This window comes from Gopherus flavomarginatus, chromosome 15 (assembly GCF_025201925.1).
Source record: "Gopherus flavomarginatus isolate rGopFla2 chromosome 15, rGopFla2.mat.asm, whole genome shotgun sequence".
Classification (NCBI taxonomy): Eukaryota; Metazoa; Chordata; order Testudines; family Testudinidae; genus Gopherus; species Gopherus flavomarginatus.
The window spans coordinates 7,103,641-7,124,494 of NC_066631.1; the positions used below are offsets into that span (position 1 = coordinate 7,103,641).

Here is a 20,854-nt window from a genome sequence, read left to right on the forward strand (position 1 = left end):
AAGTCTTCCCTTCTATTAAATTCTAGTGATTGCATAAGTCACGGGAGCAAATCCGGATGCACCAGAACCCCAAAATGGAATTGCTTCCTATTTCATTGTTGTGATTTTGTTTCTCACACAATCAAAAGGTCTGAATGTTTTCCTATTGTTTGCTATTGCTAAAGAGCGTTAGGAGGGCCATAACCTCACATTGACATTGAAGGCACATGTGCCGGCAGTACCATTAACACAACAGACTTTCTGTATTCTCAGCTGATCAACGGGAATGCTCAGGAAACACTGGCTTGATCCTCGGAGCTGTGCTCGGGACATTGCAGGAGTGGGCCCCATTATGCAAACACGCAGAGCCAGCACTTCTATAGCACCATTCATTCCAAGGGACTGCAAAGTGCTTCAGAACAAGCCCAGACACTGTCAGGGCTAGACAGGAAGACTAAAATGTTCTCTTAAATGTGTCAGATGGAAGGACCCCCGCCTAGGGTGCCAAAAACCCTGGCGCCGCTCCTGGGAACACCTACAGTGACTTACATATATGTAGAGTGAAAAACAAATCAATTCACCAGGAAGTGAAATGCAGCCAAGTCTGGAGTGCAACACAAGAGCTGTTTAACAGCATACAGTAACACTACACAACTATTCAGGACAGGAGTTGAACAGCATATGCAATTAAAACAGGGACAATTTAGACAGACAGTCTTGTATGTAGTTACTCAGACTGGCACTGGGTCAGGATACCAGAATTAACCTAGTCTGACTCCTGTCTCCAACAGTGACCAGTCTTACATGCTTTAGAGAAAGTTGCAAGAAGGGCAAGGACAGGTTATGTCTATTTGAACCCAACTCCCCTTTCCATCCACTCACAAATCAACCTGACTCGGCTCAGTAAACACTCAGGAACCAGATCTTAAGACCCTGCTGAGAGACGGGTCACAGTCTGAGTCCCTCTAAGTTCTGTCATTTTGCAGTATGGATGCAGCTCAAGCTACTGACCCGAGGTGGCAGGTCTGCAAAGTGCAGTGTGGATGTGTGAGCATGGCTGAGAGACCTGGATCCAGCAATCATTAATCCAAGTTTATCATGCAGAATGGAAATACCGAGGCTTGGAAATACCGAGTCTGCAAGCCCAGGTCCCGCAGATGCGGGTTTACAATGCAGTGTAGACAAACCCTTAGGGACTAACCTGCCAAAGGGGGAGAGGGGCAGTATTATTTTTCTTACTGGCCCTACTCTGTTGATGGCTAGTTTATACTTTGAAGCAAGGCAACTTTATAACTTTATATATGTTTATCCAGACATAACCATGGATGTTCTTATCCATATAAATGTCTAATCCTATTGTGCGACTCCTACAAAGCTACTGAAGCAATGAATTCCACGAGTTCAGTATCTGTTGCATTAAAAAAATTGCTATTTCAATATATTGCCTGTTTCAGTGACTGTCTCCCCCATTTTAACATTAAAAAAAAAAAAAGTGTGAACAGGAGTTCCTGATTTGCCTGCCCTCTCCCATTCATTATTTTATTGACCTCTCATCTCTCTTTCTCCTCCTCCTCTCTAAACTATATGATCCTAAACTGGAAAAGGAAGGATGCATTAATTTTCAGCTGGGTGTACTTTCTCCTCCTAGTACTTTTGCAGCTACAGCTGTTTTTATTTGTCGCTGCTGTTGTTTTAAAGGCCTATTTTCACATGGAATGTTACCCAATTAGCAGAGCAATGTGTTGGCTTAAACAAATAGTCGAGGGGTAGGGGGAGCACTCGGGAGCAGGAAATTGTGATGGCTGTTTACATTAGCACAAAGAGCAATTCCACCCCCGGCAAACAACTGCAGCTCTAATCACTAGGTCTCATTTGTTAATTTATACTTTTTAATTTCTCACTTCCCACAACCTGAAGACAAGAAAGGCTGTATTGAGAACAGTCAGGAATGAGCATATATTGCCAGGGCAGCCACATTTTGCCTTACTGGTGGCTCCAGCTGGTCGCTTGCCTGGCAACTGGGCACTGCATCTATATCAAATGAACCTATTTGCAGCCACCTATATTGTTAATGGACGATGCTGCCCATAAAGACCACAGGTCCCAGCATGTTGGGATGTTCCATCCAGTCCGTCTGAACACATTAACCCAACACTGCATGTTGGGAACTGTAGTGTCTGTGGGACCACCTTCAAGATGACCTCCAAAAGAAGGTGCAGGGGAAGGGAAGATATGTTTGTGCCATTTTTAAATTTCTTTAGGAGATATGAAGAAGGTCTACTAGGATTTTTTTTCTTCTTTGTTTTTAATCCTCCCCGTTCCTTTTTTAAAAAACATTAGAAATTCAGGTCATGTCTATACAGGAAGAATCTATGGACAACCAGTGAACAAGATATTGCAAAGTCACCAGAGAAATCATAATTATATAGACGGAGAGTGATTTTTTTCTATTCAGACTGTTTACATCTCAAGAGCCGAGAAGGCTCCTCCCAAGCCCTCACCTCTGGAATTTCTCCAAAAGAACACAGGCAAGAGGAGACTTGATATTCCCAATATCATTAATATAAACCGAGAAAAAAAATCTGATGTTCTTTATACATCATAAAGGAAATGAGCAGAAACTCAACTCTCTCTCTCCTTTTCAGGTCACCTTCTGAGAGGAGGCTGGGTGAATTTGATCCTCAGGATCACAATTTATCCCCATCCAACCTACTGGCTGATAACCAGAGCTATGGCCAGCTGCTCATCCAAGACTGAAACTCATCGGAAGAGACTTCTAACCGTCCATTTACTAGTGTCTCTTTACAGCGATACACCTTTAAAAGCTCTTGGTGCCCTTGATTGTTGAAAAATGCAAATCAAAAAGGAACTCCACCACAACCTAGCAGCAGCAACCATGGGAGGCAAGTTTGTAGAAACTTTGGTGGTGCCCAGAACCCGCCCCCCCAACTCTGCCCCCTCAACCTCCGCCTCCACCTGCCTAAGGCTCTGGGTGGAGTTTCAGGGGGGAAGGTCTGGGGTGCAGGTCCTGGGCTGGGGATTAGGGTGCAGGAGGGGTGCAGGCTTTGAGAAGGATTTGGGTGCTGGGTGCAGGCTCTGGGCTGGGGCAGGGGATGAGTGTGCAGGAGGGGGGTGAGGACTGCAGGCTTTGGGATGGAGTTTGGGTGCAGGCTCTGGGCTGGTGGTGGGGGTGTAGGAAAGGGTGAGGGGTGCAGGCTCTGGGCTAGTGGTGGGGGTGTAGGAAGGGGGAGGTGGTGCACGCTGGGGCAGAGGATCAGGCTGCAGGGGAATGAGGGTTGGGGATGAGGATGAGGGGTTCGTGCTGCGGGGGGGCTCAGGGCTGGGGCAGAGGATTAGGGTGCAGGGGGATGAGGGCTCTGGCTGGGGCAGAGGATCAGGGTGCAGGGGGATGAGGGCTCTGGCTGGGGCAGAGGATCAGGGTGCAGGGGGATGAGGGCTCTGGCTGGGGCAGAGGATCAGGCTGCAGGGGGATGAGGGCTCTGGCTGGGGCAGAGGATCAGGGCGCGGGGGGATGAGGGCTCTGGCTGGGGCAGAGGATCAGGGCGCGGGGGGATGAGGGCTCTGGCTGGGGATGAGGATCAGGGTGCGGGGGGATGAGGGCTCTGGCTGGGGATGAGGATCAGGGTGCGGGAGAATGAGGGCTGTGGCTGGGGATGAGGATTAGGGTGCAGGGGGATGAGGGCTCTGGCTGGGGATGAGGATCAGGGTGCAGGGGGATGAGGGCTCTGGCTGGAGATGAGGATCAGGGTGCAGGGGGATGAGGGCTCTGGCTGGAGATGAGGATTTGGGTGCAGGGAGAGGAGGGCTCTGGCTGGGGATGAGGATTAGGGTGCAGGAGCATGAGGGCTCTGGCTGGGGATGAGGATGAGGGTGCAGGAGGATGAGGGCTCTGGCTGGGGATGAGGATTAGGGTGCAGGGGGATGAGGGCTCTGGCTGGGGATGAGGATCAGGGTGCAGGGGGATGAGGGCTCTGGCTGGGGATGAGGGCTCTGGCTGGAGATGAGGATCAGGGTGCAGAGGGATGAAGGCTCTGGCTGGGGATGAAGATTAGGGTGCGGGGGGATGAGGGCTCTGGCTAGGGCAGAGGATTAGGGTGCAGGAGGATGAGGGCTGTGGCTGGGGATGAGGATCAGGGTGCAGGGGGATGAGGGCTCTGGCTGGGCATGAGGATTACGGTGCGGGGGGATGAGGGCTCTGGCTGGGGCAGAGGATCAGGGTGCAGGGGGATGAGGGCTCTGGCTGGGGATGAGGATCAGGGTGCGGGGGGATGAGGGCTCTGGCTGGGGATGAGGATTCGGGTGCAGAGGGATGAGGGCTCTGGCTGGAGATAAGGATCAGGGTGCAGGGGGATGAGGGCTCTGGCTGTGGATGAGGATCAGGGTGCAAGGGGATGAGGGCTCTCGCTGGGGCAGAGGATTCGGGTGCAGGTGGATGAGGGCTCTGGCTGAGGATGAGGATTAGGGTGCAGAGGGATGAGGACTCTGGCTGGGGATGAGTATTAGGGTGCAGGGGGATGAGGGCTCTGGCTGGGGATGAGGATCAGGGTGCAGGGGGATGAGGGCTCTGGCTGGGGAAGATGATTCGGGTGCAGGGGGATGAGGGCTCTGACTGGGGATGAGGATTCAGGTGCAGGGGGATGAGGGCTCTGGCTGGGGATGAGGATCAGGGTGCAGGGGGATGAGGGCTCTTGTTGGAGATGAGGATCAGGGTGCAGAGGGATGAAGGCTCTGGCTGGGGATGAAGATTAGGGTGCGGGGGGATGACGGCTCTGGCTGGGGCAGAGGATTAGGGTGCAGGGGGATGAGGGCTCTGGCTGGGGATGAGGATCAGGGTGCGGGGGGATGAGGGCTCTGGCTGGGGATGAGGATCAGGGTGCAGGGGGATGAGGGCTCTGGCTGGGGATGAGGATTAGGGTGCGGGGGGATGAGGGCTCTGGCTGGGGATGAGGATCAGGGTGCAGAGGGATGAGGGCTCTGGCTGGGGATGAGGATCAGGGTGCAGGGGGATGAGGGCTCTGGCTGGGGCAGAGGATTCGGGTGCAGGTGGATGAGGGCTCTGGCTGAGGATGAGGATTAGGGTGGAGAGGGATGAGGGCTCTGTCTGAGGATGAGGATTAGGGTGCAGGGGGATGAGGCTCTGGCTGGGGATGAGGATCAGGGTGCAGAGGGATGAGGGCTCTGGCTGAGGATAAGGATCAGGGTGCAGGGGGTTGAGGATGAGGATCAGGGTGCAGGGGGACGAGTGCTCTGGCTGGGGATGAGGATCAGGGTGCAGGGGGATGAGGGCTCTGGCTGGGGATGAGGATCAGGGTGCAGGGGGATGAGGGCTCTGGCTGGGAATGAGGGGTTTGGGGTGTTGGAGAGGCTCAGGGCTAGGGCAGAAGAGCAGGGTAAGGGCAGCCTGCCTTGCCATTAGCAGACGGCAGGCGCTAGGACCCTGGGGCAGCAGACAGCAGTTCTGCCGGGAGCCGATCTCTGGCAGCATGAGCAGGCAAGGATGCGGCAGAGGGGGGCACGCAGGGGGAGGGGTGGCAGGCGGAGCCCGGGACCCGCTGCAGGCAGGGACGCGGTGGGGCGGTGTGGTGGGGGGAGACCCGCCAGGGCCGGGACCCAATCCAGGCAGGGCCGGGGGAGAGACCCAGCTCCAAATATTGCTGGAGCAGGGCCCCCAGCCCTGAATATTCCTGGAGCCCGGGCACCTCGAGCCCATATAACCTGCCGCCTATGGCAGCAACCTCTGCTAGTACAACCCGAGCCAGGTAAATGAAAATCCCAAGCGGCATCCTTCCCTCTCCAGTTCTCCACCGCCCTTACAATTCTCCCGATTTCAAAATGTCTCAGGGCTTGCATGAAAACTACAGGCCTAGTTTCCAAGGAAAAAAGGACATGCTCATGCTTAAAACCTTGCTTCTGAACCCATGTGGATCTGATTTTACATTGTTTGGTTTAGCTTAATGTAACAGCTCACTATGGCAGGAATTCTTTGCTAGCTAACTGCCACTTACAGAGTCCTAAAATAACAATATGGCTTTGGGAGAGTCAGCCAGCTGAGTTAGCGATGGCTGCTCCATGTGCTGTGAATAGACTAAATCAGCCTAATGCAGTTTTCATTTGCAAATTTAAGCAAACTGCACCCCAAAATGCTTTGCAAAGTTCAGTAATAAATTCAATGTTGCTTATTTGTAATCCACTTCCAGGGCGCTCATTAAAAGGCATCTAGAGCCCATGCAGATGTGAACCAACAGCATACAAAACATTTCCAAAAAAGCCTCAAGAAAACCAGCCAGCTAAATCCAGAACACAGCCAGGAAGCATCACACACATGTTCAAAATGTGCTTTCTGATGAGCCATTGAACTGTGGTGCTGCCGGGAGCACTGGTAGCCAGGTCCTGGGAAGGGCTAGAGAGGAGGCAGATGCTGGGTAAGCCAAAATGAACAGGGAAAGGTAGAAAGAGGAAGAGGTGGCCTAGAGGTGGAGTGGGACAAGTTGATGGAAGGTGTTTTGAAAGTCAGAAGGGCAATTCTGCGACGGATTCCAAAACCAAGGGGCAGCTAGTCAAGCTGTTTGAGGATTGGGCTGTGCAGATGGAAGAGACAATCTGCTTGTAATGGTGTCTGATGGCCTGGGGATTTGGAAAGTCATAGATCAAGAGACTGGACCGCTCAGTTAATCTCCCTTGAGTGCTATGGCTCACCATCTCTAAATGCTGTTTTAATTTTGGGGACACTGCTGCTTTTCCTCTTCATTCCCCATTGCCATATTAAACACTCAAGCATAAGAGCCTTAGGGCCAGCGTCATTAGAGGGACAAAGGGTTGATAACATTAGACTGCTGACAAATTTCTTTTCTGTCCTAAAAAGAAACAGTTCCAGTTGAGGACATTCCCTACCATGCCAGCTGAGCTCAAGTTTGTTTTAAAGGGTTGAATGTCTTTCCTGAATGGGCAATTTCTATTTGGAGACCAGATGTATTTTTATATCAGCAGGGGGGAAAGAAAGCACAAACTCTGCTTGCAGTATGAGTGGAAAAACAACCCAGTTCTCTGCAGTGAGTACTCTAGGAAACATACAAATAAGTTAGTGCTGCTTTAATCAGAATCAATGTGCTTAGCAACACTGATCTGTGCAAAACAAATTCCTCCATGCAGTCACAAAACCAGTTCCCTTTAAACTTGACATCCACCTTTCGTAAGAGATGTAAACCAAGGACCTGGCCTGCAGTTTTAAAATCCAAGGGTGCTTGTTTATAAGAGTTAGGATGTTAAAAACGGTTGCCCTGGCTACATTCCAATGCTGATCATTATATCATTCCTCACTTTCAGTTACTAGAGGTGATACCTTCAGTTCCTGTTCTAATGTGTCTAGAGCTGCTGTGTTCTGCAGTTGTGTCATACACCAGAGGTGGTTGCATTTCAGTAGTGAATTATTAATCTTACTACAGGAGCATCTTGAGGCAATCATGGCCCCACTGGACCAGCAGCCGTATTAACAAGAGTTGGCTATCACAGGCTACTCGTGGAATAATGTCCTACTCAACGTGAGCAAGGGGATCAGAATCTGGTTCTAAAAGACTCATTTGAAACACAATGGATTCTGAGAGACACTTAGGTGCCCAGTTCCTTTAGGCTGTTATGAAAATTCCAGTTCACTCACTCGGAGTCATTGTAATCGCCTTGCGAAACGGGTGGACAAGGCAGTTCACAGGAACTAAAAGTGTTTTTATCACACAACAAACATTTTACGTTTACAAAATGTTTCCATGTTACCCCTTACAATAGGTTCTTCTTTCACAATCCACAACAATTCAGCTCAGAGGTCTCTCAGCCTGCCTCTCCCCCTCTCGTTCACATAGCACTGAACCGGGAGCCAGTTATGCAAGTGTGTACAATAGTCAGAATCCTACCCATCAATATGTGGTTCATTCTTTTCTAGATGGCCAACAGAACGAACTTGGTGTGCACTTTATTAAGACAATTAAATCCCTCAAAGAAACAGAAAACAAAGCTACTTTCCTTAAAAGGCAGGAAAGCACAAAGCAATCTCTTGATGGGTGGCACACTTACCGTACGCTCGGATTCTTAGCAAGACCAGGCAGGACAATGTCCCAGCACAACAGAATCTGTGCCCTCAAGAGTTACTGCTACGTCAGTGTCCAGTGACAAACAAAGTCACACACAGGACTACAGATCTGAGGAATGATGCCCAGGTGAAACGTGTAACAGAAAACTCTGCTCCTTTAGGGGCAGGGGGTCTGGGGACAGCCAGCCCTGTTTTGAGGCAGGTCCTCTTTAAGAGCAAGTGTTTGGGCCTGGGAGAGGAAGCAGAGTGGTTCTGGTGGCAGGTCCTAGAAAAGAGGGACTTCCAGGTCTCTGGGGGAAGACTGGAGAAGAACTGCCAGGGGCAGGGAGCTGGATTTACATTGAACTGTTTTCATGTTGGGGCTTGCTAAAGATTGTCAGTGCAGCCAGTAAGTGGTGCCATGGAGAAAGGGCCTGAACAGACTCTGGGGGTACGCCTATACTACCCACCGGATTGGCAGGCAGCGATCGATCCAGTGGGGGTCGATTTATTGCGTCTTGACCCCCGGGGCGCTTTCCTGTACTCCACCGCCGCGAGAGGCGCAGGCAGAGTTGACGGGGGGAGCGGCAGCAGTCGACTTACCGCAGTGAAGACACCGCGGTGAGTAGATCTAAGTATGCCGACTTGCGTAATTTAGATCGATTCCCCCCCACCCCACCCACTGTAGACCAGGCCTGGGAGAAGGCATTTACTCTTTCCTGGGCCATGGAGACAAACTGACAGCCTAGGATGCCTCTCTGAAGCATCTGTCCCGCTTACAGGCATAGGTGGCGGGAAGGGGAGCAGCAGAGCATGAAAAACCAAAACCTTTATTTTGAGTCTTGCTGCTTTTCCCTGCCACAAGTCCTAACCTCTGCGCCTCAGGGTATGGGATGCAGCAACTCATTCGAGACAGAGACAAGTTATAAACACATACAACAGCCAGTAGAGGGTGCTGAGGTGGACGGGCTCTGTACATGTTATCTCCAGCCCCAATCAGGACCCCTTTGACTGGAGCGAGGCTCTCATCTGCCATACAGTTGGGATCCAGGAACTCCTTGGATTATTCTTATATGTGTAAGAATAGTATTTGCTGAGATCGGGGCTCCGCTGTGCTAGCCACTGTACACACACATAGTGGGAGACAATCCCTGCCCTAAAGAATTTAAATTAAACAGACAAGACAGACAAAGGGTGGGACTAGGGAAGCATCTTTATCCCCATTTTATGAATGGGAAATGGTGGCTCAAAGTTGGGAATAACTTGCCCAGTTAGAGTCAACCAGTGACAAAACCAAAACTGGAAAGAGGAATCTTTCTAACTTCCAAACCTGTGTCCATTCCACCTGTGATGCTATTCAAGCCACACAATACCATTTGGTGGGTTTTTACATGACAGCTTCTCTGGCCAGTCAGAAACGCTAGTCCTAGATTTATAGATTCCAAGCCCTAAAGGGACCATTGTGATCATCCAATCAGATTCCTCTGTATGTGAAGACCTTAGACGGAAACTCTATAGTTTAGGCCTCGCCTACATTGGGAAATAGCAAACAGCCCAACTATTGCAGGCCAAGCACTCAGGAAGATGCACCACTGCAAAATCCAAGTGCAGCCAAGGAAAGCCACAATAAAGTAAGCTACTGATTGCTGAAATCTGGGCTGAATCCTACCTTAGACAAGGCCACTGTTCTTTAAGTGAAAGGCCAGAAAACAGACAATATTTGAGGGCTGGAAGAGGGAGGGATAGGGAGAGAGACTATACTGCTGAGCTCACCTTGGCATCCTGTTTGGTGAGGAAATCCACAAATCCAAAGCCACGGTGAGATCCTGTCCCAGCCACTTTCTTTGGCAGGCGGACGGTCTTCAGCTCTCCAAAGGTGCTGTGAATAAGAGACAGGGAAACAATACTTTGATAAAAACCCACCTCATTTATGAGCCAAGGCAGTGTCATTACAGGCAGGGCCAGCTCCAGGTCTCCAGCTTATCAAGCAGGTGCTTCGGGCAGCAACTCGGGAGCAGGGCAGCACATTCAGGTATTCGGCGGCAATTCAGGGGAGGGTCTCTCACTCCTGCTCGGAGTGAAGGACCTCCTGCTGAATCGCCGCAGATCGCAAAGGTGATTGTGCCTTTTTTTTAAATTTTTTTGGGCTGCTTGGGGCGGCACAACCCCTGGAGCTGGCCCTGATTACAGGGATGTCTCCTTTCATGTACGCCTTGCAGGCATGACAGCTACAGAATGACCACTGCAGGCAAATGCTGTACCATTTCTTTAGGCCACATTTAGTGACGGATCTTGGCTACTAAGAGTCTTCCAACTGGACACTCCCGAACACAGCAGAAGACGTCTTTGCAGTATTTGGCATGTTTCTTCTCTGCTGGGAAGAAAGTAAGGATTTGCGCTGTACCACTGTACACAGTGCTGAACGCACAAGTACATCTCTTTGGTAACAGTTTAATATTAGGCAGCAGCACACGGCCTCAATCTATGGTGAAATCTCCATTCCTTTCAGGCGGTATTTAAAATCAGCCGCTGCACACAGGGCACTGATGTGAACCAGGAAAGGACAGGAGCCTATGGGGATAGAAGCCAAGCCAGGAAGGCCCACAGTGCTAGCATGGTCTTTCCGGGAACAGCTCCCCCATCTCCCACAGGTTCCACTCCTCACTCCCCGTGGACGCGAGTATCCTCTTAGCAGCATCCTAACTTGTAAAGCATTAAAGAATCAGGCAGCTGACTAGTTATTTCCCAATCCTGTCCGATGGGCTTCTCTTTTCAAGCTATTCTCTTACTTCAGAGCCCTTGATGGGCTGGGGCAGAGGGAAACGGAGCTTGTGAGAGCCAAAGGATGATTTTGAATACTTTACCTTCCCCACACCCCCCAGAGAGAAAGAGAGAGATGCTGCCATTTTAGAAATTCCACAAGAGGCCACTTTTCTCTGCAGCTGAGCTCCAGCTCCCTTTCTTTTCTTTTCTTTTCTTTTCTTAGATGTCCAGTTATCATACACACATGCACCAATTGCAGACAATAAATATTTAATGTGGACTGGGTTTGAATAGATATGTTATTTTATTTGAAAATCTACACACACACAAAGGAGTTGGAGATGCTACAATGCCAAAGAGCGACCGAGACTAAACACAGTAAAGGCCGTAAATGCTCTCGTGAAATAATATAAGCTAAATCCAGGAAGTTAACCCGCTGCACTGGCAGCATGACCAGGCATTCATCTATCCAATTTCCTCAGGCGGTGCGGTGTGTAAATGTAGCATTATGAATCCTCACAATGAATCTGCACGTCTGCTCCTCGTAGCTATTCCCGCCTCCCAACCCCCCCCCCCCCCTTTGAGATGGTGCTAAGGAAACAAACAAACAAAATAAAACAGAAGAGGCGCAACAGCCTTGGAGAGCAGGAGTGCTCAAGTCTAAACGCAGTGGAAACACGACATTGTTTTCGGTGGGGAACCAGTCTCCCACAAGGCGGCTAGGGGGAACTGAGACTGCAAGAACTCTATGTACTTCTCTATTATTATCTGTATTAGAGTGGTGCCTGGGTGAGCTAACCAAGACTGGGGCCCTGCTGGTCTATGCACACCTAGTAAGACATAGACCCTGCCCCAAAGAGATTACAGTCTGAAGGGGCAAGACAAAGAGCGGGAGGGGAAAAGAAGCAGACAGAGAGGAAGTGACGTGACTAAGCCACCCCAGCAGGTCAATGGTCAGATTAGAAAGGGTCTCCTGGCTCTCAGACCAGCGCTCAAACTACTAGACAACATCAGGTCATGCTTCCAACAGGGGAATGTTGCAGGGTGGATAAAAATCAATGATTTAAAAAAAAAATTAAAAGAATTGGATTTTTCTGATAAAATACTTTTTGAGGGAAAATCTTTTCTAAAGAGTTTTAATTAAGATATATTATAGCTCAAAGATATCTCATCATGGAATAGAGATCATAAATTCTAATTCTATAATATGAGACAACATATTCATGTAATGTTTAAGAAAAAGATTTGTAAATGAGTTCCAATAGTTCATAGATTAGGAACCCAATGTTATAAGGTTCCACAGGCTTCTGTATAGATTATTTAGGTTAATCTTTCTATCCACCCAATGGGACTCAGTGCTCAGTGTAGAAGATACCATCAGAGATGCTTAGTTTTGTAGTTTTCAAACTGTGGATTTGTCTCCCCAGAGGTAACATGCTTGTTAACAAACATGTTTTAAAATAAATAAATAATATATAGAGGTGAGAAATAACAGATCTCAACTCTATTGTCCCTTTGCAAATTTGTGTACACAGAGTCAATCCCTTACCTCTCTTGAAAAGTGAAAAGTTTCAAAAAGTTCAATGAATAGAAGATTGTTGGGGACTGAATAGATCTGGACAAGGAGAAGAAGTCTGAAGATTAATGTGAGAAGCGAGAGACATATGCTTTTTTGTTACAATATTATCTTTGTTGTTGAAAAAAAAACATCCAGAACACTTAATGTTGTTGTTTTAGTTAAATAAAACAATTTAAATGTGTGTCTGGTGATGTTCTCCTCCTAATACAGCCTGGCAAGAAAATCCTCCAAATATTAATAATTAATCTGTTGAATTGGAGATAGTTCACTTCCCAATTTACCTTTGGTAAATGAAATAGCCAAACAATCATTCATTTTCTGATACAGCTGGAAAACTCATCTGAAAAGTTTTCACAATAAATCAGTTTGAAAATGTATAGTGTGTACCTTCTAAAAATGAAACCTATATCTATCTCTGAGTTGTGAAGAATATGTATTTAGGTTATAACAACCAACAAGAATGCACTTTTATGTAGAAAACCAGCTTAAATCAAGTCTTCCTGACTAGTGATTTAAATCAAATCCACTCTGGAATGTTGCTTCTTTGGTGGCACTGCCTGGTGTGGAGAGCATGAAGAAGTGCCTTTGACATGGGACATGCACACAAAGGAATATGAATTATACTTTGACCTTATATGATATACCTCTCAATGGAAGAAATCTCTCACTGCCACGTACAACCCTGACGTGAAGTCCCACAACCCTAATGTGAGATAGGTGGGCATCACCCCCGTTATAACAAAGTGCAAACTGAGGCACGAAAGGCCAGATTTTTAAATGTATTTTGGTACACTGCCATTGATTTTCAATGAGAGAGACTTCTAAGTCAGGTGTTAGAACAATGAGAAGAACAACACTTACATACCTGTGAAAATCTGGGTCAAAAAGCTTGAGTGACTTGACCCAGGTTACACACACAGGCTGTGACAGAGATGGGAAAAGAACACTATTCTTCTGCCTCTCAATCCTGTGCCTTGCCCACAAGAAGCCCAGGAAAGAGGTCAGTGAGGGAAATATGCTGAACTCCACCTGTAGCTCTCCTGCTGTTATTATCACCACGTTATTATAATCACTCATACTGACCCCTGGGGATTGTTTGTTTGGAGAGATGACCTGAAAATCCACTGATGTTCAGACTCACCCGAAGTGCACAAAATCAGCTAAGAGCATGAGGTGGGCATACCCACAACCCGGGCGGCAGGCCAGATTTAACACACCTGGAGGGGCTCTGGGAAAGCAAGTGACACCATCAAGGGAGCTGAGCACGTTTGAGTCCCTTGGGCCTAGGGGACGGAGAGGACTGGAGGGCATAGACACCAGCTCCACCAGACTTGAGCTACTTGACAGTGGAATCCATGGAGCAGTTGACGAGGGGCTCAGAAGGGAACTCCACGCAAGCTTCTTCAGCGAGAGACCTGGCCTGAGTAGAAGATATGGTGACCAAATGTAGGGACAGTCCCGATATTTGGGGCTTTTTCTTATATAGACTCCTATTACCTCCTACCTCGTGTCCTGATTTTTCCCATATGCTATATGGTCACCCTAGTAGAAAGGGATACACTGGGACTCCCAATAGAAGCACAGATGACCCCGCTGGGGCTAGGGAGAAGAGCCACCCCACAGTGTTGATAATTAGAAACCATAACACAGCAATTACCATACGAGCAGCTGTGAATGAAGTGGAGAGACTGGGCCTTTAATGTTCCCCTTGCCACCTCGGTGGAGAAACTCACACCTCATGCATCCAATTATTCTTTCATCCAGCTATTGGGGGGGAGAAGGGGGAAGCAATTACTCTCTCCTGAATGGGATATCCCTTATCCAGGGAAGATAGTTTATGCTCTGAACAAAGGGAGGTGGTCTCACATTTCTAATTTGTTTGAAGGGGTGTGCTATGCATTCACACGTACAAAGAGGGAGGTGTGCTTTATGGCAGCTCAGATCAATGACATTCCCCCCTCCCTTCCCTATAACCAACTCTGATGTACACAAATCCCACTTGCCCACAGGTGTAAGTATGAAAATGCAGCTCTCTCTCTGCGGGATAGTTCCCTGATGAGTGTGTGGCAAACTGGACTCATCAACCAGAAGGTTGGCGAGGAACCTTGCTGCTGGAGCTAACACAAAGCGACGCACTGTGCGACCCACACCCTCTCTTCCTCTGTACAGATGAAGGAAAAAAACAGTGAGACTCAGAAATGGCAACTGACCCTTTCTTCATGGGACACCCGTGGGCAGGACCAGAGCTCTGACTCTCTGAAGTAACTAATGACTGAATTGAGATGTTGGGAAGGGAATTGGAATTCCCTCATTTGTACTGTGCTACATACCTGCCAACGGAGCAGAGTAAAAAAGAACAATTCAGTGAGAGCCAAAAGGATCCTCACACACAGAATACCAGCATTCCTTCCCTAGTGCATCAGTGCTAGGGTTCATACACAGCCTGAGAGCGTGACAGGACTCACACGGCCATCGGTGCATCACCGCTCACTCCGTAAAAGACGCAGTGGTGACTTTGCTTCATACCGAACAATATTCACACAAAGACAACAGCACGTTGGCCCTACCGGGGTGAATCATCTCTATGGATTCAGGAAGAGAGGGTCACATACGTCTCCCCGATTGCGCACAAGCCCCAATCTGCGCCTCTACAACCCACAAATTGCAGGAGGATTCATCGAGGCAAACCAAAAGTCACAGGTGGCAAATGAGCAAGATGAGCAGATTTCCTGTGCAAGACCCCAGCTAGTGGGACACATCAGTGCTCCCCCTGAAACACACACAGCAGCACAAGGTTTGCAGATTGTCTGCATGGCTATCCTGATGTCAATAATATTCCCACCACACCATCAAATCTTCCAGCAGTTGGGTGGATTTCCTCTTAACCAACTGGGTGAACAGAGAGAGAAGCAGACGGAAGCCGCTAGACTCCCCATCAGTTGGGACCAGGTGATTTGGAAGAAGGAGCCCATGGCCTGCTGACTGTGAGGATGGTATGTTACTATTAAATGGACTGAGATCCTTGGTTTAGTTTGGTGGATAACAAAAAAGCCTATTTGGCACCTCTCAGCACAGGAAGGCCCCAGATACTTGGTGTTAGCACTTGAGCTCCTTTAATGGTGAACATGAAGGAGAATACAAATAAATATGGCAGCACGTGCGCCTCCTCAACACACACATTTCCCTGTGGTGCCTGCTGCTGTTGCCAATAAGCACCATCCTCCCTGTCACTGAAGTCTGTAACCTAGGGACCATCACTGACCTCTCCCCCCTCTTTTGCCTTACACAACCCAGGCCATGTCTAAATCCTGCCTCCATTAACACCTCGAGGTCTATCACCATCTTGCCGTCCATGCCCCCAGAAGTCCTTTCCAGGCCCTCATCTCAATTACTGTACCCTCTTCCTCGTTGACACCCCTTGCACCTCCCTCTTCCCCCCACCAGCGTCCATACTCTTCACTCCGGCTCCATCACCCCATACCTGGATACCTCCACTGGTGTCCTCGCTCTCCAACCTGTTTAGTTCAAGCTTTTTGTCCTCATCATCAAACGCCTTTGTATTCCGCCTGCACTTATTGACCTGTTCTTTTCTATAATTGTGTTGCCCCTGTGACCTGCAGTCACTGCTGAACCAAATTCAGCCTCGATGACCTGTCTGTCCACATCTCCCACAACTATCTCTATGCTTTCTTCCACAGCAGCCCCTGCACACTGTCCCTAGGCCCCTCCTTTTCCTCTTTCCAATTCCCTTCAAGACCTACTTCTGCTGTGATGCCCACAAGAAAATCAGCCAGGCAATGCTGGCTCCGCAAGACATGTTCTAACCCTGACTGCTCTGCATCTTTGCTGTGTCCTTTCATCCCATTCTCCGTCTGAATAATATCTATTTCGATTGTAAGTTCTTCAGGGCAGGGAGCTTCTCTTCCTCTTTGTAAAGTGTCCAGCATGCCTCTGGCACTACATAAATAACAATGATTGTACTAGATGCTTCCATAATTTAGCCCATTCACATTATATATTTCTGAAACGGCGTCATTATTCTTAGACCCGAGACACTGAGTAAAGATCAATCAGAATTAGTGTGATAAGCTGTTAGTCACTAGCTAATCAAAGGAAACTCCGCTGAAAGACTCCAAAAAGGAAAGGGAGAGCATAATTTCACCACTGATCTATACAAATGGTCACACAAGAGACTATATACAGTGCATCCCAAGAACAAGATGGTTCATCTAACTGTTGCAAGGAATCACTCCTGAGACACGCCCCCCAAATATATAAGCTAGAAAGCCCATCTCCCATTTCAAGCAAATCCAGCACCAATTACATTGCGAAGTCTAGTCGAGAAAAGATTTAACAGTTTGCCAGTAACACAGGGCGTTCTGGGCAATGAATGCAAAGTTCCCAAGCAGACACAAGCGCAGTGTAGCTTCTCCCTTCACTGACCTGCAAAATGCTGTCTACAGCATCAGGCCTAAATTCTGCATCATCTGAGCAAAATTTAGTTTTTGCTTGGCAATGATTTTCTTTATTACTTTTTTTTTTTTTTAAATAAATCATCCCCAAATAGCAATTCGCCAACAAACTGTTCTGCCAGTCTCTGCTCCTACACCGATTTACTGATTACAGAGGAATAATGGCCTCTTTTCTTTTTCCTCCTCCTTTTGGAACGAAGGACCCTGCCAAATAGGTTTGCCCCTGGGCTGAGTCGTGGTCAGTTCCACCCCCTACATGAGAGAGTTAATGAAATACACAGCAGAATGTTCCTCCCCCTCAGGTCTTCAGCTGACTCCGGTACAGCTAATCCCATTACAAGAAAATAACGTGGATAATTCAAGCTAATGAAATCATTACAAGAATGTGGACAGCCAGAGGTGGACATTCAGAACCAATTTAACACTCTTTGGTGTCGTTATCCCCAGCATAGGAAAAATCTGAAAGGAGGAAGAAGAAAAAAGCCCTCCTCTCTTGTTAGCTTAAATCCTGTTAGAGAGTTCAGGAATTAATCTGCCACATATCTTCCCTATTACTATTATCATCATCATCAATAATGTCTCCTCAGTAACTTCAGAAAATTAATGAATGAATGCGCGGGAAGGAGGGCAGGAATGGAGTAAAGCCTTCTGACATGCTGAAACAAGTCTATCGCTCTTACTGCCAGCAGCCCTGACTGAGAAATAAGGCAGGAGAAGGTTGTTGGAGGTCCTTTCCAGCAGAACAGGCATTGGTTTGCAGAGCTAAAGCAATCTTAAGAAGGGGCTACTCCCACAATAACCTGCCAAGGGACGAATGTGAACACAAGGTTAATGCAGTAGCTTCTCACCGATTGACTTCGTCTGCACTAGGTAATCCTGTTGGACAGGACACTAAATACCGATCACCACCTTTCACTGCCCCTAAACCAGTGTTACAAGCAAGTGTCCTCTTAGCGTGGATGAGAAGAACCCAGACTAGTGTGCATCCCATGATTTATTAGATAGCACCTTTGTCTTCAAACTTGGTTGGCTCTTTGCTCACCCTACACTACAAGGCTTGTTTGGAGGCCTCTCAAACTAGTGCTGTGGAAAGGACTGTGGCAGGAGTCCAGAAACAGGGGGTACGCCTTGTGGAAGAAGGAAACGCTGGACACAAAGCAAACAGATCCCCCCTTTATACAGGAGCGTCTTTACTAAGGAAGGAAGAGGCAAGAGAAGTCTAGAACGACTGCACATGCCGTCTCAAACTGTGATCTCGCATGCTAAGCATGGCCGGTATGTGGATGAGAGATCTGCAAAGGAAGTCAGGAGTTCTGCAAGACATGGTGATGCTGATTTTGCATGGGGCACTCTTTCTTCCGAGTCAGCACTAAGCGAATGCCCTGCAACGGTGTTGGGAGGCACTATGTTCTGGAGGTTCCATATTATGGGTGTCATGGAAAATAGATGGCCTCGCCTACTTATGGTCATTTATAGCCCATGGCGCTTTTAACAGGAGTAGAATTGTTAGCCTTGGTGTCCAGGCCAAATTCCATCTTGCATAACAATTCTCTGCCTATTTAATCCCTTCCGTAGTTTCAAATGGAGATGGTACTTAACTTTTCTCCATTTCCAGACCTACACCGCTGGTTAGTGTTGGTGTGCCCTATTGGACAATTGCCATGTTCCACCCCAGAAGGAGCTGCACTTCAGCACTGTGTTAAATGATCCTGACTTATGCTGTATGTGCTTTGCAATCTCATTCAACGTATTTAGCTCATTTCCCTGAAGATTATATGATTAGATTCAGAATAACAGAAAAGTAGAATTAGAAAACACAAATATTTTAGCTCTCAAGGCAACACCAAGCTTTCCAGGTAGGCAGACTACTCTGTGAAATAATGGTAGCAGCTTGGAATGCTGTTTGGCTGGACCCTATTTAAACATCCCATGACAATCAAGAGTGGCTGTCCTTAAAAGCCAGAGCTAACCCTTATGGGTAGAGCTCAAGCAGATGCCAGTATTTAGAGCTCGGCTAACCCTTAATCAGCTGCTTGATCTGTTAAATAATCCAATAGTTATAACATGAGAATGGACTTGTGGGTTCTATTCTAGACTCAGCAGATCTGCTGTATGACCTTGGGAAAGTCACAACAGCACTGTTGTTGGAGTCTGCCACCTGCAAAATAGGGATAATATTTACCAACCTCATGGAGCGGTGTGAGGCTTAATTCCTTAATTAATTAGTGCTAGCAGAATGCATTGAGATTAAAAAAAAAAAGGTGCAATGCAAATGCAAACATTTTCAAGGGGTAAAGAAAAATAATGAAACACTCCAAATGGTTTGATGAGTTTTAAGACACAAGAGAGTGATTTTGGTTTGCAAACAAGGCAAACCGCCTCAAGCCCTGTGTGATTGACAGAGAGAAAGGCTTCAAAATCAGCTGGTCAATTGGGGTTTTGCAGCCAAAGGGCACCTAACAGTTATTCTGTGGCGCACACGTGGTCCAAACTAACACAGAAGCAAGTCAGCAGGAGGACTTTCCTTTCCACAGTAAAAGGAGAAGTGCCAGAGAGGGAGAGGGAGAGGGGGTGGGTGGCATGGCCCATGGGAAGTGCCCAGAATGAATGCCACGGTTAGATTTCTCAGGGCACTCTCTTGAGAACATGTCTAATTACATCCAGACGGCACTTTCGGCACACCTGCCGCAGCAACTGTTTATCTCGCCGACGAGTTAAAGAGCATCATTTGCAAAGTTCGCTAGGAAGGAAAGCCAATTATCATGTCGCCGGCTAGGCACAAAGCACGGTCTCGTTTTATCTCCCCGCTCGCTCTCCACAGCATGGCAGAGGAGCCTTTCATGCTAATTTCTGCTGACTCCCCGCCACCCCCTCCCCGCTGCAAACACTTTCTTACACATTGCCTCCCCCCCCCCACCGCTTCGCTCCTCCATTTGGAAAACGATTCTAAAGCCTTTCTGAGAACTGGCCCACCAGCGAACCTGTGATACAGCAGAAGAGGGAGCAGGGCAGTAGGTGGAAACAACCAAGTGTTGCTGCTAAAACCCAGACCTGCTCTCCCGTGGTCGCTCTTCCACCCCGGACCCACTCCCTTTTCATCGCAAAAATTTCCAAACATCCTCTGATCCAATGAGATGTCAAAAGGCAACTGGATTAGGCAGCCCCTGAAGGATATCTGTGCGATATCATAATTAGAGTGGTCATTAGCGACACACACAGCAGAAGGACTTGCAAATGAAGTGCGGCTTTTTCTCTCTCTTTTGAGCTTACTGTGACTATAGGGAGAGGTGGGGATTAGTCAATGGGACCTGCTTCAAGTGGTAAAAATAAAACAACATGTTGTGAACAGGTACAAAAAGGAAAAAAAAAAAAAGATGCTGGTGAAGTGAGCAGGATGCAGGGAGCGAAGCTCCTGGAGTGGGCGCTCTCTGCAGCTCTTCCAAAATCTCTCTTCAGCCACTGCATAGGAGTGGCACATTGCCAGTCACATCTATCCCAGCACATCCCCTCACTGCCGCTTTGCTGAGCTCAGACCAGCCAGCAACTGTTGCCTTATCATTCTCACTTCTCTCCTTTTAAGGTACTGTCCCAAACCTACCTTTCCCGCCTCCTCACTCCCCCAGCATGGCGCTCACACCTTTTCAGGCACTCTCCTTCTGTGATTCAGGATTCTAGCACCAGGGCTAAGAACCTTGGCTTCGCTCTTCTAGCACTAACTCTCTGCATGTCTAGCCCTCTTGTCTTCTGACTGTCACATCAAATCCCTTCTTTTCTTAATGCTCCTGCTAATGTCCTCCTCTCACTCAGGACCACCAGTTGACTTATTTGTTTCCATTGTTGACTGAAATTTTATTGCTGGGTCCTGCTACCCCTTCCCACACATTTGAGATTAAAGGCATCTGTATAGATCACGTGATGTCATGGCTGCGGGAAGAATGGAGCAAGCTCAGAGCTCAGCTTCAGGATCCAGGCAGAGCTAGG

At 48.1% G+C, this 20,854-nt stretch overlaps 1 protein-coding gene across 4 annotated transcripts in view; it reads right to left on the minus strand.

Annotated features, from left to right (window-relative positions):
* The window catches only part of RBM19 (RNA binding motif protein 19), a 116,072-nt gene that overhangs the window by 36,231 nt on the left and 58,987 nt on the right, over positions 1–20,854 (minus strand). For all 4 annotated transcript variants that reach the window (XM_050924428.1, XM_050924431.1, XM_050924430.1 and 1 more), the window contains exon 22: positions 9,833–9,938. In XM_050924428.1, coding sequence (XP_050780385.1) covers positions 9,833–9,938 — 106 coding nt within the window. The remainder of the gene's footprint in view (positions 1–9,832; positions 9,939–20,854) is intronic.